The sequence below is a fragment of the Diceros bicornis genome, chromosome 17 (assembly GCF_020826845.1).
Source record: "Diceros bicornis minor isolate mBicDic1 chromosome 17, mDicBic1.mat.cur, whole genome shotgun sequence".
NCBI classification, from domain to species: domain Eukaryota; kingdom Metazoa; phylum Chordata; class Mammalia; order Perissodactyla; family Rhinocerotidae; genus Diceros; species Diceros bicornis.
In genome coordinates this window covers 39,705,806-39,723,769 of record NC_080756.1, presented here as the reverse complement: position 1 = coordinate 39,723,769, position 17,964 = coordinate 39,705,806, and the positions used below count along the sequence as shown (strand labels likewise).

The window sequence follows — 17,964 nt, the reverse complement described above, 5'->3', positions numbered from 1 at the left end:
CTCTCATTGTCTTTTATCTTGAAGTCTGCTTTGTCTGATGTAAGTACGGCAACACCTGCTTTCTTTTGCTTGCCATTTGCTTGGAGTATCATCTTTCATCCCTTCACTCTGAGCCTGTATTTGTCTTTGGAGCTGAGATGTGTTTTCTTGAGGCAGCATATTGTTGGGTCTTGTTTTTTAATCTCTCCAGCCACTCTGTGTCTTTTGATTGGATAATTTAATCCATTTACATTTAGAGTGATTATTGATATATGAGGGCTTAATACTGCCATTTTATCTCTTGTTTTCTAGTTGTTCTGTGTTTCTATTGTTTCTTTTCCCTTGTATTTCTGCCTGTCATTTGGTTTGGTGGTTTTCTGTGAGGGTTTTCTCTTTATTTATGATTTGTGGTTCTGCTCTGATGTTTTTGTCTGGTGGTCACCATGGGGTTTGTATAAAAGATCTTATAGATGAGATAGTCCATTTTCTGATAGCCTCTTATCTCCATTAGCCTAAGCAGGTTCCATCCCTTACCTCATCCCCTTCTGAGTTATTGTTGTCACAAACTGTTCTTTTCTGTGTTGTGAGTTTGTGAATAAATTGAAGTATTTATAGTTATTTTTTATGTTTTCCTTCCCTTTTATGTTATAATTAAATGTTTATGAACCTATTCTGATATAGAGCTGCAATTTTCTGATTCTGTCTATTTATTTCCTCCCTCAAGGTTTTATAAACCTTTGCGTTTTAGTTTCAGATGTTTCTTGTAATGCAGGCCTACTGATGATGAACTCCCTCAGCTTTTATTTATCTGGGAAAGCTTTTATTTTTCCATCCTATCTGTAGGATTGTTTTGCTGGATAGAGTATTCTAGGTTGAAAGTTTTTGTCTTTCAGTATTTTGAATATATCATTCCATTTTCTCCTAGCCTGTAAGGTTTCTGCTGAGAAATCTGCTGAAAGCCTGCTAGGGGTTCCTTTTTAGGTTATTTTCTTCTGCCTGGCTTCTCTTAATATTTTTTCTTTGTCATTGACTTTTGCCAGTTTTACTATTATATGCCTTGGAGAAGGTCGTTTTCATTTATGTAATTAGGAATTCTATTGGCTTCATGAACTTGTAAGTCTAGTTCCTTCCCAGGTTTGGGAAATTCTCAGTTATTAGTTTTTGAACAAGCTTTCTGCTCCTTTCGCCCTCTGGAATGCCTATAATCCTTATGGTGCTTTTCCTAATTGAGTTGGCTATTTCTTGAAGGATTTCTCCTTTTTCAAAAAATCTTAGTTCTCTCTCCTCCTCCACCTGAGGCATTTCTATATTTCTATTCTCTAAATCACTAATTCTGTTCTGCTATAACGTCAGCTCTATTTTTTATGAATTCTAGATTGTTTTTTCTCATTAACTGTGTTCTTAATATCCAGAATTTCTGTTTTTTTTTTTTTTTTTAGAGTTTCAATCTCTTTGGTGAAGTATTCCTTCTGCTCATTAATTTTATTTATTTAGTTTTTATTTTTTGTGAGAAAGATGAGCCCTGAGCTAACATCCATGCTAATCCTCCTCTTTTTGCTGAGGAAGACCGGCTCTGAGCTGACATCTATTGCCAATCCTCCTCCTTTTTTTCCCCCAAAGCCCCAGTAGATAGTTGTATGTCATAGTTGCACATCCTTCTAGTTGCCGTACGTGGATCGCGGCCTCAGCATGGTCGGAGAAGCAGTGTGTCGGTGCACGCCCGGGATCCGAACCTGGGCCGCCAGTAGCGGAGCGCGCGCACTTAACCGCTAAGCCATGGAGCCGGTACTGCTCATTAATTTTATTCCTGAGCTCGTTGAACTGTCTTTCTGAGTTTTCCTGTAACTCGTTGAGTTTCTTTATGATAACGAATTTGAATTTTCGGTCATTTAGATTGTAAATTTCTATGAGTTCAGGATTGGTTTCTGGATAGTTGTCTTTTTCCTTTTGCTCTGACGTGATACTGTAGTTCTTCATGGTGTTTGATGAAGTGATCCTTGGCTGGCTCATTTGTGGTAGTATCAGGTCGCAGATTCCATCTGCCACCGCTGTGGGGGCAGGAGCTTTGTTTTCTGATCCCACCTCGTCTGCTGGAAGTTGTGCCGGTAGGGCTGCTCTGCATTTGTGTGCTGGCCAGAGCTGCTTGGCGGGTCACGCTCGCTTGCGGAGGTGGGGCCTCTGTGCTCTGCCACTGGGTTGCTCTGGTGCAGGACCACTGTGACTGGCCAAATTGATGCACTAGATGAGAGGGGACAGGTGCCTTCTTTTGTGTGCAGGCTGGCCCTGCACTTGTGGGTAGCTCTGCTGAGCTGCTGCGCTTGGTGGGGGCTCCTTAGTGGGGGCCGAGCTGTGCCACTTGGTGGTGAGCATTCCCACAGACAGGGCTACATGATTGTAATTATCATCTTCATAATCCTTTGAGTCTTCTTATTTCTATTCAACTCTGTACTTTTTAAATAGATTCTTGAACAGTTACAGCATTTTGAAAATAGCGTATAAGGATTACTTTTGGAAGCTTTGTATGGAAAAGAATGCAGTAGAGGGGGAAGTACAGGTAGTGACCACTTGAATAGGCAAATTCATTAAAGTAAAATCAGTGATACAGAATCTTTATTGTATTGTGAAATGGAAAAGTAAGGGATAATATGAGTGACCGTAGTGAAAGAATGAAGAGAACTTGGCTCAAAGTATTAAGAGAAGAAGAGAAAGAGTAAACTAATAGTAATTTTGTAAGCCTGGTGGTACTATTGGGGAATTAGTGGTGGCACCCTATTTTTGTTTCATTTTATTGTTATCAAATGAATAGAAATATTGCATAATAAACAGTACAAAAGAATGTAGGATAAAAAGCTATCATATCTTGTCCTGCTTGCTACAGTTTCTCCCACCCTTCCTGATCTGACTACTCTGAGGTAATTTCTATAATAGATAATATGAGTGTTCTGTGATATGATTATCATATGATAATATGATGGTTAATGATTATATGGTTATTATATGATAATACGAGTTGATTTGTCAATAGTAGATAATATCTATTGAGTTTAAAATGTGAATTTAGCTGATTTCTACTACACTCACCCTTCTAAGCATGAAGTAGATGTTTTAGTTCCTTAATGGACCGTCTTTGTAACTTATTATATAATATGCTTAAACCTCTTTTCATTAAACTCTTTGTATCTTGGTTTCCCCATCTATAAAATGGAGATCAATGTAAAACTTTAAGAATAATGCTTAGTATATGTTAGCTATTAGCTACATATATTTTTTTTCCTCCCCATTTTGTAGTGATATATTTTTTACTTTTCTGCTCTGCATTTTAATTATCACTCAGTTTCTTTTTATTCATGTTTAAGTTCATCGTAAAGGTTTTTCTTTATTCCAATTTTGGAATTAATTGGCTTGTTTTAATTCAGGAGTCAGTGTAATTAAATGGAAAGAACTTAATAAAAATAGATTTTAATCCTTACTCAAACTTAAATGTCATTATTATAAACAAGATATAACTTTTCTTTTAAAACTGAAAGGTTCCTAAGTGATATCCCAAGCTCTCAGACTCTTCAGGAGGAGATGACTTGGATGAAGGAGATTCTTTCCAACCTGGGCTCACCTGTTGTGCTTTGCCATAATGACCTATTGTGTAAGAATATAATCTACAATGAGAAACAAGGTAGGTATTTGAATTTAGCAGTAACTGAAGTTGATTTCTTTTATGTTCTTAATGGTCCTTTGATCTTTGTGTCAATAAATAAATTTAATTCAAATGCAAGGGTTAAAAACATGCATGACATCTTTCAAGTTTTTCTTTTAGGTTTTAAAGTCTTCGTAACTGTGCTAAATTAGGAATATATGTTCTCTATGTACTTGTATAAAATATGTTTCTTAGAATTGGTTTATTAAGAAACAGTTTGTGATTCCTGTTAGAGTTTTAAATGAAAAATGATAAAATGACTTTGTTTATAAATTTAACTGTAAAACCTATTTGGTAATTCATGGTTTGAAAATGCACCTGCTTATAATGGGGGTTATTGAAAAACCAATTGACACTGCACTCCTTTGTAAATACAGGAATTTTCTCAGTGTTGGGAAGGACAACAGTATTAGAAATAAATATGTCTCCAGGTTTCCTCTTACTTGTTTATTATGCTGATTTGTTAGATATTTTGATGCTAAGGAGAGAGCCACAGATGGAGGAAATGTTATTTGTAGTTGCTGAAATTTATTTCTACTAAAATAATAATCAAGAACCTCTGGTAAATAATTTTTGAAGTAGACAGTGATACATTTTGGTGAAATGTTTTTGTGATTGTTCATATCTTGCTGTATTCAAATTCTCTATGTTTTCATGTATAAGAAACACTTGGTTATATTACATTATTGGATAAAGTGGTTTGAGGTTTGGTTGCTAAATGATAGATGCCCTTCAATACTAAATTGAAATTTAAAGATATAATTTTGGTTGAAGGATTAGTATTAATTCAAAATGTCTGTTTGAAACTATGAAGCAATTGCATTTTATAAAGGAAACCAGTTTTGAAGATAGTCATTATAGTTGGAAGATTATTTTGAATCAAAAGTGTGCTGTTGTGAAGATACCGAAGCCAAAGAATTCTGATTAAGTGGTCATAATTATATTAAAGAACTATTTATGGCCATCCTTATTAGATTGTAAGTTGAGACCATACTAATGCAAAGATTGTTAATATTTGTTGCTGACTTTAACTTGAAGAAAACCAACCAAAGAACACTGTCAAGAGTGGTAAACTGAAGCACATATTTTCAAAAACATGTTTGAGTACATTGTATATTTGGTATTTTAATGTGGATTAGAGATTCTGTTTTGTAAAAATATACTGAGCTAACATCTTTATTTTGAATGTCTTGCAGTCTTTGTGTGGAATAATATTTTTTAAAACTTCAGGTGTACCCTTACGTACTTGACAGTGTCCTTTAATTATTGTCCATTTATTATATGTAATTGTCATAGTATATATGTACTACATTATATACTAGTAACCAAATCTCAAAGCCATTTGTGAGACAAGTATTAGTTATGCATTAAAGCGATGTGTTAGCTTTTAAGTTCAGTGCAAGACCTAATAACACATTATTTTATATAATAGAATTTCAAGTGAGGGACTTCATCTTACGTTTCAAGTGGACACTCAGCTTTATTTTTAACTGCAAGTTAATCAAAGAGAATCTGTTATTTCCTTTAGAATATAATTTTAACTTTTCGTATTTTTGTTTTATAAGTTTTTGCATATTCATTTCACAGAACAAACTTATTCATTAAACTAAAACATAAGGGACCAAAAAAATCAGATTACTTTGTCTTAGGTATTTAAAAAATGCGTTTTTACTTTTTTGTTTAGCCAGTTGCCTATCTAAACTATTGATTAATGATATGAAAAGTTCTCATATTTTCAAATAAAATCTTTATGCTTTAGTTTGGCTTTAAGAGTTCAAGGTTGTCATTTGTTTATTTTACCAAGAATTACCTAAATCATACTTTTGCATCTAATTTTTCTTTCCTACACAGAAGAATAAATTTCACAGTTCAGCAAATGTAACTTATGTTGATATATTTTTTAGAGTTTGCCCTTCATAGAAATCTTATTGTGTACCATTTGTTTCTTCTTGTCTTTGTGTTTATGTTTGTGTGTTAGTTATGGAGATGTTCTGTTATTTTTTCTTTCCATTGGTTTATGTCCATTAGGAAGACTAGTTTGGACTCTGTAGCATCCATTAAAAAAAAAAAAAACTATTTCTATGTGATTAATTGATACATAAGCATTAAGAAAATATGGTTGGAATGTTGTTCAGGTAAAAATCTAAAACTCATGAAAGTGTGGCAAGAAGCTTGTTCTGTTTATTATTATCTTACTCTGTTTCAAATTCGGAGCTGATGGTTTTGAAGTAATATAACTGTATGACATATTTGTCTTTAGTTATAAGAAGATACCATGCTTCATACTTAAAAAAATGTAAATTCTATAAATTTAGTACATTTAATAAGTGAAAAATATGTACATTTGAGACTGTACCATAGTGTTAGTACTTAGAGCTGTAATCTCAAGGAGGATAATTAAAATTAGAATATAGACTGCAAAGTTCTTTACCTTCTTAACTGGTTACTTTGTTATAGCATCTAAAAAGCCAAGTGTTAATTCTTTTGAGATTAAAATAGTTTCTACATAGGATAAATAATTAAGCTGCGTATTATATTCACAAATGTGTTTGATTTGTTATCACTTTTTAAGTGCTTCCTGTGATTTGAACTCAGGGCTTTACTATTTTGAAACCCACCTATGGGATATATAAAAATTATAAGATGAAAGCCAAGGGACTGGCCTTCGCATCATCAAGCTCAGTATCTCTCTCTAGTGTTTTTAGACTCTTAATTTCTCAGAAGTGCAAATTTTAATTAAACTTCATGAATTTATACTCGATCATCTTGAAGACTGCATGATTTTTCAACTATAATAATTTAGATTTTGTATATTGTAACTAGATTCAAAATTTCTAAAGTAATTCTTAAAAGCAGATGTATTCAAGCTTAATTACAACCATGAGAAGTCAGAAAGAGTATAGATTTTGGAATCAAGCCTACTTGTGTTCAGATCCTTGCTCACATATGGGAGTAAGTGGTAATTAGATAAGTCCTTTTATCTCTTTATTAAGTGTTCATATTTGATCCTTGACTTTCTACACCAGAATCACATAGGCTACTTGGAAAAAAATGCAGGTTTCTGGGCCCCATCCAAGACCAACTGTGGTAAAGAATTTCTATCGATGGGCTTAGGAATATATATGCGTGTTTAACAGATTTCCAGGAAGTGCTCATACTATTGATAGTCTAAAACTTTGCTTTATTTGTAACTTAGAGATAATATCTACTTCAGATGGTTCCTGACAAGATTTTAGATCATGCATATAAAGTATGTAGCACTGGGCTATGTACTTATTTTATTAGCAGCTCTCATTTGCAGCTATTATACCATGATAGAGGTTGATAAAACTCTGTAAGGGGCTAGATAGTTCATATTTTAGGCTTTGAGTACCATATTATAGTCTCTTTTGCAACTACTCAACTTTGGTTGAGGCACAAACACAACTAGATAATACATAAATCTATGTGGCTGTGTTCCAGTAAAATTTTATTTAGAAAAATAAGCAGGGGGCTGCCTTTGTCCTGAGCATACATATTTTGCTAACACCTATATTATGTTTATAGGATGCATTTTATAAAATGTATTGTTTCTGAAAAAGTGAAAATGTTTACTATAAGGCAGAAGGTTAACTATGTCCTATAAGTAGAAGATTTATGCCTCATGGGTAGGAGATGACAGTTCAGTTTGTCTTAAGTGCAACTTACAGATTCTATCATAACTATAACTTGAGTGGTTAAAGTTTAAAAATGTGTATATGTATTTTTAAGTACATATTTATACACACACACAAAGACACACACGAAGACTATGAGCACCCTGCAGTTCATAGGCATTTTCACATGCGAATGCTGCAGGAACTGGTAGGCATCATAGGAAGAAATACTGCCTCTACTTTTTTTCACCATGTCAGTTGACAGGACTCAGGAATGTGGGAGAAGAGTGAGCTTCCTTTCTGAAGTTGATGGTAGCTGTCAAGATTTTTGAAAAGTTAGTCAGTGCCAGGAATTAGGTGGTTGGTAAACATCGGCTCATTCCTTGCCTTCAGTGAAATGAAATGACATCTTAAAAAGGTAAGAAAAGAATACTTAATGATATGATGATAGAATTTATTACATAATAAGAAAACCAAAAGCAGTGGTTCTTGCTCCAGAACTGTAAGATAAGACTTACCAGTCATCTTTTAAATAAAACAATAATTGATTTTAAAAAATGTTTGCTAAGTTGAACAGATCGTAACATTGCTTACTAAGTGACTTCAATTCTAATATTTTAATTTCAATTAATCCTTAACTGCTGACATGTTATAAGTAATTGCTAAAGCTTTTGAGTTTGTTGTCTCATGTCTTGATGCTCTGGCAGAGTGTTTATTGGTGACTGTTTTGTTTCTCCCCCTCTTCCCCATATCTTCATAAAAGCTCATGTAAATATCTAATATATAACTGTAAATTTCAGTAATGGCAATCATTGATTATTTTCTCTGTCAGCTAAATACAAGAAGCTGGTTTATAGCTATTTAAGGAAATATAAATGAGAAAAAGAAAAAGAAAGCCTTTTCCAAGAATTATAGAGTAAACTGGTTTTTACAGTTTTACACAATATAAATGGAAAATGGATGTCACCATTCTTAGTTACTTGATTGGCTCTAAATCTTATCCACTCTGTTATTATTCATGAAAAGGCATTGTTGTGGTTGTGGTTGTTTCATTGATGTTTTAATGACTTAGGAGAGTTTTTTTTGTTGGTTTTATTTTAAAATTTAAGTAAATACAAATTTATTTTTATATTTTGGTAACTTATATTTTCCAGGGTGGAGTTTTTATGAAGGATAACCTTAACCTTGTTTTAACTTGTATTCCAGATCACTATTTAGCATGAAATAAAATATCCCTAAATCAGGTAATAAAAAACTTAAATGGACTGTGAAAACCTGAACTCTTAAGGAGGAGCTTTCTAAAGTAGTTATTAGTTTAGTGTTTTTTCTTTACTCATACATTCAGTTCCACTGTGTGTTTAATCATATACTTGAATAAGAATGTCAGAAATGCCACACTTTGTTCTTTAGTATTTCATGCTTATCCCCCTCTTCTCCCCATTTAAACATGTGTGTTATATCATTGTGTCGCAGCATTCTCTGCAAAATCTCCATTTACCCCACTAGCATTTGAATACTTCCTGTGTGCTAGGGATTGCTCTGTGGATTGCGTGATGAAAGGTGAAAGGGACCTACTGCCCCTCCAGGAAGCCATATGCCATGTAGTGGAGGAGTGAGATCACAAAACAGACGTTTACATTCAGGATGATGAGTGCTAAGGTGAAAGTGTACACAGGGTACTACTGGATGCCAGACTGAGGGATGAAGGGACAGTTTCTCAGAGCAGAATACTCCCTTTTTCTGTGTGAGAGAGAAAGCAATTTGTTAACATTAGTATAATCATAGTTGCTTTTTCTCTCTGTTCTCTTTCTGCCTTAGTTAACACTGCAGAGCAAGTAGAGGGAGTTGGAAAGATTTTCAGGTTCTCATATTAGTGATTTTGCTTTTTATTTTTATCTTTTTCTCCCTAACAACAGCAAAATAAGGGAATCCAAATGAATATGTCATGTGAATTATATAGCCTTAGTTAATAAACTAATTGTTTTAGTTTGAAAGTACTTCAATAATTGTGCAATTATTTTCACCTATACTGAGATTTGAATAATTTATTTAACTCAGTAGTGTGTGATTTCATTACTGCGAAGATACGCAAGAAATACAGCAATAAAAAGTAGCTTTTGAAAATTCAGATTATAGTTTTATTTATTATGAATCTTATGCTTTACCCATTATGTACTAGTCAGTGTGCTAATTATATAAAGATAAATGAAATATAGTCTTAGTCCTTAAAGTAGTACTTCTTTACTTTTTTAGAGGTCAAGGATCCCTTGAGAATCTGGAAAATTGAAAATCCCCTCAGAAAATACACATACACGTAGAATTTTGTATAAAATTTTAAGGAGTATTTTCATTTTCTTTTCATCTTTGAAACCCCAATTAAAAATTCACGTCTTAAAGGATTAACAAGATAGTCATGTCGTATGAGCTATTAATTACTAATAGTGATGTGGATATTTCTCTAAATAATTAGAAATTTTAGAAATCAAAAGCTAAATTTGTAGAAGAAAAAAAGTTCAGTATACTTCCTGTTGGTAGGAAAGCCTTTTCCAGTAATTTGATTTTTCTGGCACCCGAAATAAAGGAAGCAGGCCTCTTTAATTTTACTTTGTTGCAGAAGATTAAATTTAAGGTTGAGTTCCACTTTGTTTGCAGTAGTTTGAAAAAGATAGTTAATGCAGATTTTTAAAAAAAATTTTTTCCTTTTAAGCTTTGTGTCTTGTAAAATGTGAGTTTGCCAAATTTTCTTCATCTGCTACAGATTAGGTATGCCATTGTTGCTGCCATGTGGCGGCGCACCCCGTGCTTCTTAAACGCACTGACTGGAGGTTTATCGCATCACTTGTTCACATGCACGGAGCCTGGTAACAGCCTCATCTGTATCTTGTTAGCTTCATTTTCTTATTTTTTAAATTTCATTATTTATAAACTCAACATAGCATTTAAAAATAAAGGCTAGTTTTAATGAATTAATGCTACTACAAAAAGTTGTTGCTAAAATTTTCATACTGAAAGAGATTAACTTTTGTTAAAGTGATCTATGCTTATTTAAATTGTATTTACTTTACAAGCAGGCATGTTTTACCTGCCATTTTAACTATATTTGCCAAATTCTAAATATAATTTTGAAAATTGAAATTGAAGCTTTTGTTTATGTGGCAAAAGTAAGCTTCAGGACTGGGCTGTGTATTTTTATTGGCATGTAACAGTTAATATGAGCTCTACAAGAATTTGTGTTTCAAGAGCTAAAGCAATCAACAGCTGCAATTTAAAAAATTATATGTTAAAACTGTTTGGTTGGCTCAGTTGTGCGACTTGGTAAATTGTCTTGAATCCTGATTTCTTGAAGGCCTGATGGATAGGTATCTCTCACATCATTGTGTTTAGTCTCTTACCTATTGACAGTTTTGTTTAGAGAATTCATCTTAATCTTTTTAAACTATCACTTGTTGCCCTCCTAAAAGTAGTGTTTATTGTAAAGAATTTAAAATATAAGGGATAAAAGGTCACTTGTCTATCACCTGTAATGAAACCAGTGGAAACATTTTATTTTGGTTTATTTTCATTCATCTTTTTTTCCCCTATGCATTGTATGTTTTTTTCTCTCTTCAGGCATAATATCTTAATAATTTGGATCACTGTGTTTACTATTTTGTATCTTTTTTCATATAACATTTGTAATTCTCCTGGTCATTAAATAATTTTTGAAACTGAAATTTTTTTCATGGCTGTAAAGTATTTTGTCATGATGGTGGTCTTCACCCTCTCATTCCTAGTGGTACCTAGAAAAAAATTTAAAAGCATGCTCGGACTTTCCATTCTGCCATTTAGTAAAGTGATTTGGTTAAAACTTGTTCCATCTTCCCATTTTACAGTTTAGCAAAATGATTTGGTTAACTTTAAGACTTTCTGTGGGATAGTTTTTTTGTGAATTCAAGAATATAATACTTGTGGTGGTTGAATTGCAATGATTTATTATAGTCAACATTTTAAAACCTTATATTTATTTTGTGAGTATGCATACAGATTTTGATATTTTGATGATTCTTACTTATTTTACTCTAGACTTGGCTATTATTTATACAAGTTTAGAATTATATATTAACAATTACATTAAAAAATTTTTTGCTGGGGCTGGCCCAGTGGCGCAAGCGGTTAAGTGCGCGCGCTCCGCTGCGGCGGCCCGGGGTTCGCTGGTTCGGATCCCGGGCGTGCACCGACGCACTGCTTGGTAAGCCGTGCTGTGGCGGCGTCCCATATAAAGTGGAGGAAGATAGGCACCGATGTTAGCCCAGGGCCCTCTTCCTCAGCAAAAAAAAAAAAAAAGAGGCGGATTGGCGGATGTTAGCTCAGGGCTGATCTCCTCACAAAAAAAAAAAAAAAAAAAATTTTTTGCTTTTATGTAAAATATTCTATTTGCCATGACATTTTTTGGTCATATAATTCTGTTTTTCTGAATTTGAATATGATCAGCATACATCCCCAAATTAAACATATAAATCTATATCAATACATTATAGTTCAAAAGTTCCGTTATTTGAGAAATGCCAGTGTGTGTAGACCAGGAGTTTGTTTTGATACCTCAGCTTGATGTTTAAAAGACAATGTAACTAGGCATATGCTATGCATTTTCTTAACATAAGCAGCTTAGAAACTATCCGTACAGCCAACTCTGTTCATGTATTCATTTTAACTATTTGCCCCTGTTAAGCCTTCGAGTTTGTGATCCCTGGTGTAGACAGTGACCCATTTTGATTTTTTTTTTTTAACATCTCTCTCTCTCCGTGTTTTTAACTTTCTCTCTTGCCTCTCTTTTAAAAAATGGGACCTACATCTTTGTTGAGCCAAACCCTCTATAATCTCAGTACTCAAAAAAGAGAAGTTCCTAAACAAGAGTATGTCCCTTGGGCAGGCGGAACAAGATTGTCTTTGGAAAATTGTAATGAAATATGCATATATATATTTAGCACTAATTTAGAATAGGAATCTATTTAGCTTATGTAAAAATTTCTCAAGTTAGAAAACATTTAAAAGCAACTATACTTTTGCCCTTTTTAAATGATAAAACAGCTACCTTAATGCTGCTCAGGTATGCTATTGGAAACCTTAGGTATGTAGCATTCCAGGAAAATGTAAGCATTTGATAGCAACTAATTTCTTAAATTACGGATATTGTTAAGTTGATCAGCAAGTGTTGTTATAGCATAACTGTAGGGTTCACAGAATTCAAGTCTTTCAAAGTTTACATTTGGTTTGCACGTGTAGATTAGCTTGTCAATTCATTGTTGGAGTATTATGGATTAATTTTTTGTTACAATTGTGTAGATTATTAACAGTTTCCAAAGATAGTTTTCATTTCTAATTAAACTTGAATTTTTAAGTAACTGATGCCCCCGTGTGGTGAAAGTCATAGTTTGCTTTTATTTGAACTTGGAGAATGACTATATTTTGACTTTCTTTAATATAGTGGACATTAATGTTCACCAAGAAGCTGTTGACCAAGATACATAATTTGAATTTTGTAAAGCTCATTGCCATAAAATTCACAGCCTTACCCTGTACTGTCTCAGAAGTGCATGTAACCAAGCACAAACAATGAGACAAAATATTGGAAGCTATTTAATTACAAATAGCATAGGGATTTTCTGATCTTACATGTGATTTCTTATGTCTTTGTTTTTGTGTCTCACATAGGTGATGTACAGTTCATTGATTATGAATATTCTGGATACAACTACCTGGCATATGATATTGGAAATCATTTCAATGAATTTGCAGGTAAAATCTAGGTTTAACTTATGAAGTAGCATATGTAACTTTGAAATGATACTTTTAGAATTCTTTTTTTGTTATTTAAAGATCAGCTGGGAGCAGGAGCAACATTTTTTTTTTTTTTTGTGAGGAAGATCAGCCCTGAGCTAACATCTGTGCTAATCCTCCTCTTTTTGCTGAGGAAGACCGGCTCTGAGCTAACATCTATTGCCAATCCTCCTCCTTTTTTTTCCCCAAAGCCCCAGTAGATAATTGTATGTCATAGTTGCGCATCCTTCTAGTTGCTGTATGTGGGACGCAGCCTCAGCATGGCCGGAGAAGCAGCGTGTCGGTGCGCGCCCGGGATCCGAACCTGGGCCTCCAGTAGTGGAGCACGCGCACTTAACTGCTAAGCTACGGGGCTGGCCCTAGGAGCAACATTTTTTAACTTCTTCTTGACCTTTTTTCTTTATTTTTGGAGAAAAGAGCAGATGACCTCTTTCTTAATTTCTTAAGGAAAATAAGAGAAAAATAGTGATTGTGGCTTCTGTTAAGGCCTGACATAGTGCAAGGTGCTTCATAAATCTCATCTCATTTTTTTCTCAGAACAATCCTGTAAGTTAGGTAATATTCTCAGTTTCCATTGAGGAAAGTAACTTACCAAGGTCACAGTAGAATACAGAGAGCTCAGATTTGAAACCAATTTTTTATTGTTTAAAAGCCTTTGCTGTTTCCATTGTGTACCTGTGCTTTTGGAATGTTGGTTAACTAAAATGCTCAAGAATTCTTTTTTTTTTGTCTTGGCTACGAATAATTGAAAAGTTGATCATTTTTACCCCTGAAAATTAATCTGTTATCACTGTTGAGTATACAAGTTTTAGGGCCTGGCCCGGTGGCGGAGTGGTTAAGTTCACACACTCTGCTGTGGCAGCCTGGGGTTCACAGATTCGGATCCCGGGCTCGAACCTACGCACCGCTTATCAAGCCATGCTGTGGCAGGCGTCCTACATATAAAGTAGAGGAAGATGAGTGCAGATGTTAGCCCAGGGCCAATCTTCCTCAGCAAAAAGAGGAGGATTGGCAACAGATGTTAGCTCAGGGTTAATCTTCCTCACCAAAAACAAAACAACTAAATAAAAGTTTTAGTTTTTTTTTTTATGTAAGTGGAATTAATTTAAAATAAATTTTATGACTGTATTTAGAAACATGAAATGCTCTAAAACTAAAGATTAGGAAATTCTCCTGGATGGTTTATACCTACTAGGAATTTTTCATTGGTGAATTTGTATTTGTATATATTCATGCATTCATATATTTTCATATACTTTACTATACCAGTTACCAGACTGGGAGAAAAGTTGGGGAAAAGTTTCAATTTACATGTTTTCAGTTATTTCTGTCTACCAAGCTTATTATGTACATGCCATATCCCCACATTTGTGCTGTACGTGTTTTCACATATCTATGGGAAGGGAAAGCAGCAGTGCATATATGAGATATACTGTTAGTAATATGGATAGTCACTGCTGTGAATGTGAAAGAGGAAACTCCAGTGATCTTAATACGATTTTGTGTAGAAAAATTGAGTTAAAACTTGAAAGGTAGAATTTGGATGTGCAGATAGAAGAGAAAGGTGGGCACTGCAGAAAGAAGGAAGAAAACTTCAAGATGAGTATACCTATTTTTGTAGGATATAAAATTCATGGAGAATAGAGGGTTGTAAGATCAGAGAAGTAAGTTTGATCTTCAACTTATGAAGACCCTTGAATGCTAGGCTAACTAGTATGAACTTTATCTTCTAGGTTAGTATTTTTCAAACTGCAGATCATGAAATTAAATTTGTGGGGTAATTATTTTAAAGTAAGTGAAGGAAAAGAAAAGAAATAGAAAATATCAGAGTCAGAATGTGTAGTTAGGGTAAATATTGTTTGGTGAAACTTAATATAGGGTGTGTGTTTAAGTTTCAATATAAAAGGTATTCCTTACCCCATAATGGTCAGAAAAGCTTTAGAGCCACAGTTTTAGGAAATGATCTAAATATTAGTGTGCATAAGATTTCCTGGGGGTACTTATTAAAATGAAGATTTGTGGCTTGTGCTGCAGGTGGTTCAAGCTTCACACTTTGCAGAAAAATCAAAGCAATGAGAATTGATTATGATGATCCAACTGTATTGTGCTAATTAGAATTAAAGTTAGAATACATTATGATTATTTGGTTTATTATTTTAATAAATTTTATTTACGTAATATCTAGTATTTCAGCCAAAAATGGATACATTTTATTTTTTCTGAAAAAAATATGTAAATGGTAAGATAAATATTAAAGTATGCAGAAGAGAATGTATTTTTAAAATCTTCAGGGCCGGCCCCATGGTTTACTGGTTAAGTGCGTGCGCTCCGCTGCTGGTGGCCTGGGTTCCGATCCCGGGCGTGCACCGATGCACCGCTTCTCTGGCCATGCTGAGGCCGCGTCCCACATACATACAACTATCTCCTGGGGCTTTGGGGGGAAAATAAATAAATAAATAAAATCTTAAAAAAAAATAAAAAAAATAAAATCTTCAATGTACTTTTTTTCCACTTTAGGTGTGAGTGATGTAGACTATAGTCTTTATCCAGATAGAAAACTACAGAGCCAGTGGCTGCGTTCTTACCTTGAAGCCTACAAAGAATATAAGGGCTTTGGGACCGAAGTTACTGAAAAGGAGGTAGAAATACTCTTCATTCAGGTCAATCAGTTTGCATTGGTAAGTTTAAATGTAAACAACAAATGAAAAATTCTTACTGTAATTCAAAAAGCTTTTAAAATTTTCATCATCTTATAAAACAATTTCTCATTTTGAGTTTTGTTAATTTTTGTTCAAAATAATGACAAAACACGATTGTTTACAATTCCCCCATTATAATGCGTTTGAGGACAAAGATTTTGTTTCATTCACTACTGTGTCCCCAGCCCCTAGAACGATAGTACCTGGCCACATGGTAAGTGCTCAGTAATTATTTGTTTAATGAGTGGGTTCTAGTTCGAGTTAAAATTAATGTGTGAAGGAGCTTTTTATATTATATCTATTCTTTTTCTTTACCTTATGAAAAACATGTAGTCAAGGACAGATTTATGGGAAATGAGGTTTTCCACAATACATTTAATCATCACATTGTAATGTTAACATGATAAAAGTAGATTTGAAGAACCAGTAGAATTATGTTTGTCTTATTGACCTTCTTTTGATAAGCAGTTATTTCTAGCTTCTTTGATGTTTTAATGCTTTACTATTATTATTTTCAAGACTCACTTTTCTTTACTCTAAATGCATTTATTTTTTAAAAAATTACTTCATTTAAATGATCTTTTGAGAATGACATGATGCATTAGAATGAGCTTTCAGCTAAGGTGTTAGACAATAAAATTGAATACCAGGTTAAAGTTATTTTAGCTACTTCTTTTTAGTTTTAGTATAATTCTGTATAATTGGCATGGGAATATTTATGTAGTCTTTACAAATAGACCCTGTTGGTGGCTCACAGGTGTACTGTTTCCATAGTCTTAAGAGCAGCATTTCCCTAGAGCCATTCAGACTACATCTCAAGTAAGAGAGTGTGCAGAAATCTGACTTTACCTGCTGTTCTGATCCTGTTTTCAGCAGAACTGTTGATTAAATTAATAACGTGCTCTCCAGCTGGTCCTAGGATACTTGCTGTTTCTATTTATTTAAGCATGATCTTAAAGTAGAGCATGCAGGGCTTTTCTGATGAGGTCATTTAATGAACTTCAGAATCATCTTAATACTTCTGTTTAGCCAATTTCTGTATTAACCTGAAGAATATTATTGTTGATATAATTTGTATTTTTTCCATGTACTAATTTTAAAGAAATTAAATTATTCCTAAGGCACTGAGTTTGTTAATTTCCACATAAAGTCCACATTGCTTATAAATTCTTAGTCAGCAATCCCACTATTTACTATTAGAGAGTTAACTTGGGTTCCCTTGTAAACTTTTGATGATGTTTTAACACCTTTGTTTGGATACTGTGGTTATATATATATATAAGTGGTATTGAAAAACACAATTACTTCTGATTTGATCACCAGGTTGATTATAAATATTCATTAATCAGTTAACAAGTACTTATTGTTACTCTAGGTCGGGTAGATTGAAGGCTTAAAAAAGAAATAAAACATAGTGCATTCCTTGAAAGTGCTTATAATTTAGAAGGGCAAATGAAATGTACAAAATATCCTTTTTTGGGATGAAATTTAACACCCAGGCCTGTTTAAAACTCTTAGCAAATTAGAATTGGAAGGAAACTTAGTTAACCTGATTAAAAAAAGATAATTTAACCTAATTTAAAAAAAAAAATATATGTTGAAACGTACAGCAAACATATTCATGTAATGTCATATGTTTAGTAGAAAGTCTTATGGAAAAAGGATAAAGGATGATTGATAGAGACATAAAACTTCAATACCTTTTTAATATTTATTCCTCATTTAGTATGTCTTCAGAATTTACATATTAGTTTTCACATAAGCAATATAGTAAGTTTATTATACTCCAAGATTCTAATACCAATTCCTAGTTCTTCTTCATTAAGAAACCATTGAAAACCATTTATTAAGTCAGTTTTGTTTTGAATTCCTCTTCTTTTATCTAAATTCTGCTGATCCTCTGCCATGTGCTTTTCTAGACCTTTCTCTCCTTGACCTTTCTCTTCTAAGGTGGGTTACTTTCTTACATCAGGGCCTCTATTGCTATCTTCAGAACAGAAAGAATATAGCAGAACTTAGCTGACTCACACTTGGCTTCACCAGCCCCTCTCACTAAGATTACTAACTCTCCTTTTGATGTATCTTCCTTTCTTTTTAAAGACTGTTTTTGTAGCTTCTTTTTAGCAAGCCAGTTTACCTAACT

At 33.5% G+C, this 17,964-nt stretch overlaps 1 protein-coding gene across 1 annotated transcript in view; it reads left to right on the top strand.

Annotated features, from left to right (window-relative positions):
• Positions 1–17,964, top strand: part of ETNK1 (ethanolamine kinase 1) — a 72,122-nt gene that overhangs the window by 40,401 nt on the left and 13,757 nt on the right. The window contains exons 4-6 of the mRNA XM_058558651.1: positions 3,507–3,649; positions 12,997–13,080; positions 15,640–15,800. Coding sequence (XP_058414634.1) covers positions 3,507–3,649; positions 12,997–13,080; positions 15,640–15,800 — 388 coding nt within the window. The remainder of the gene's footprint in view (positions 1–3,506; positions 3,650–12,996; positions 13,081–15,639; positions 15,801–17,964) is intronic.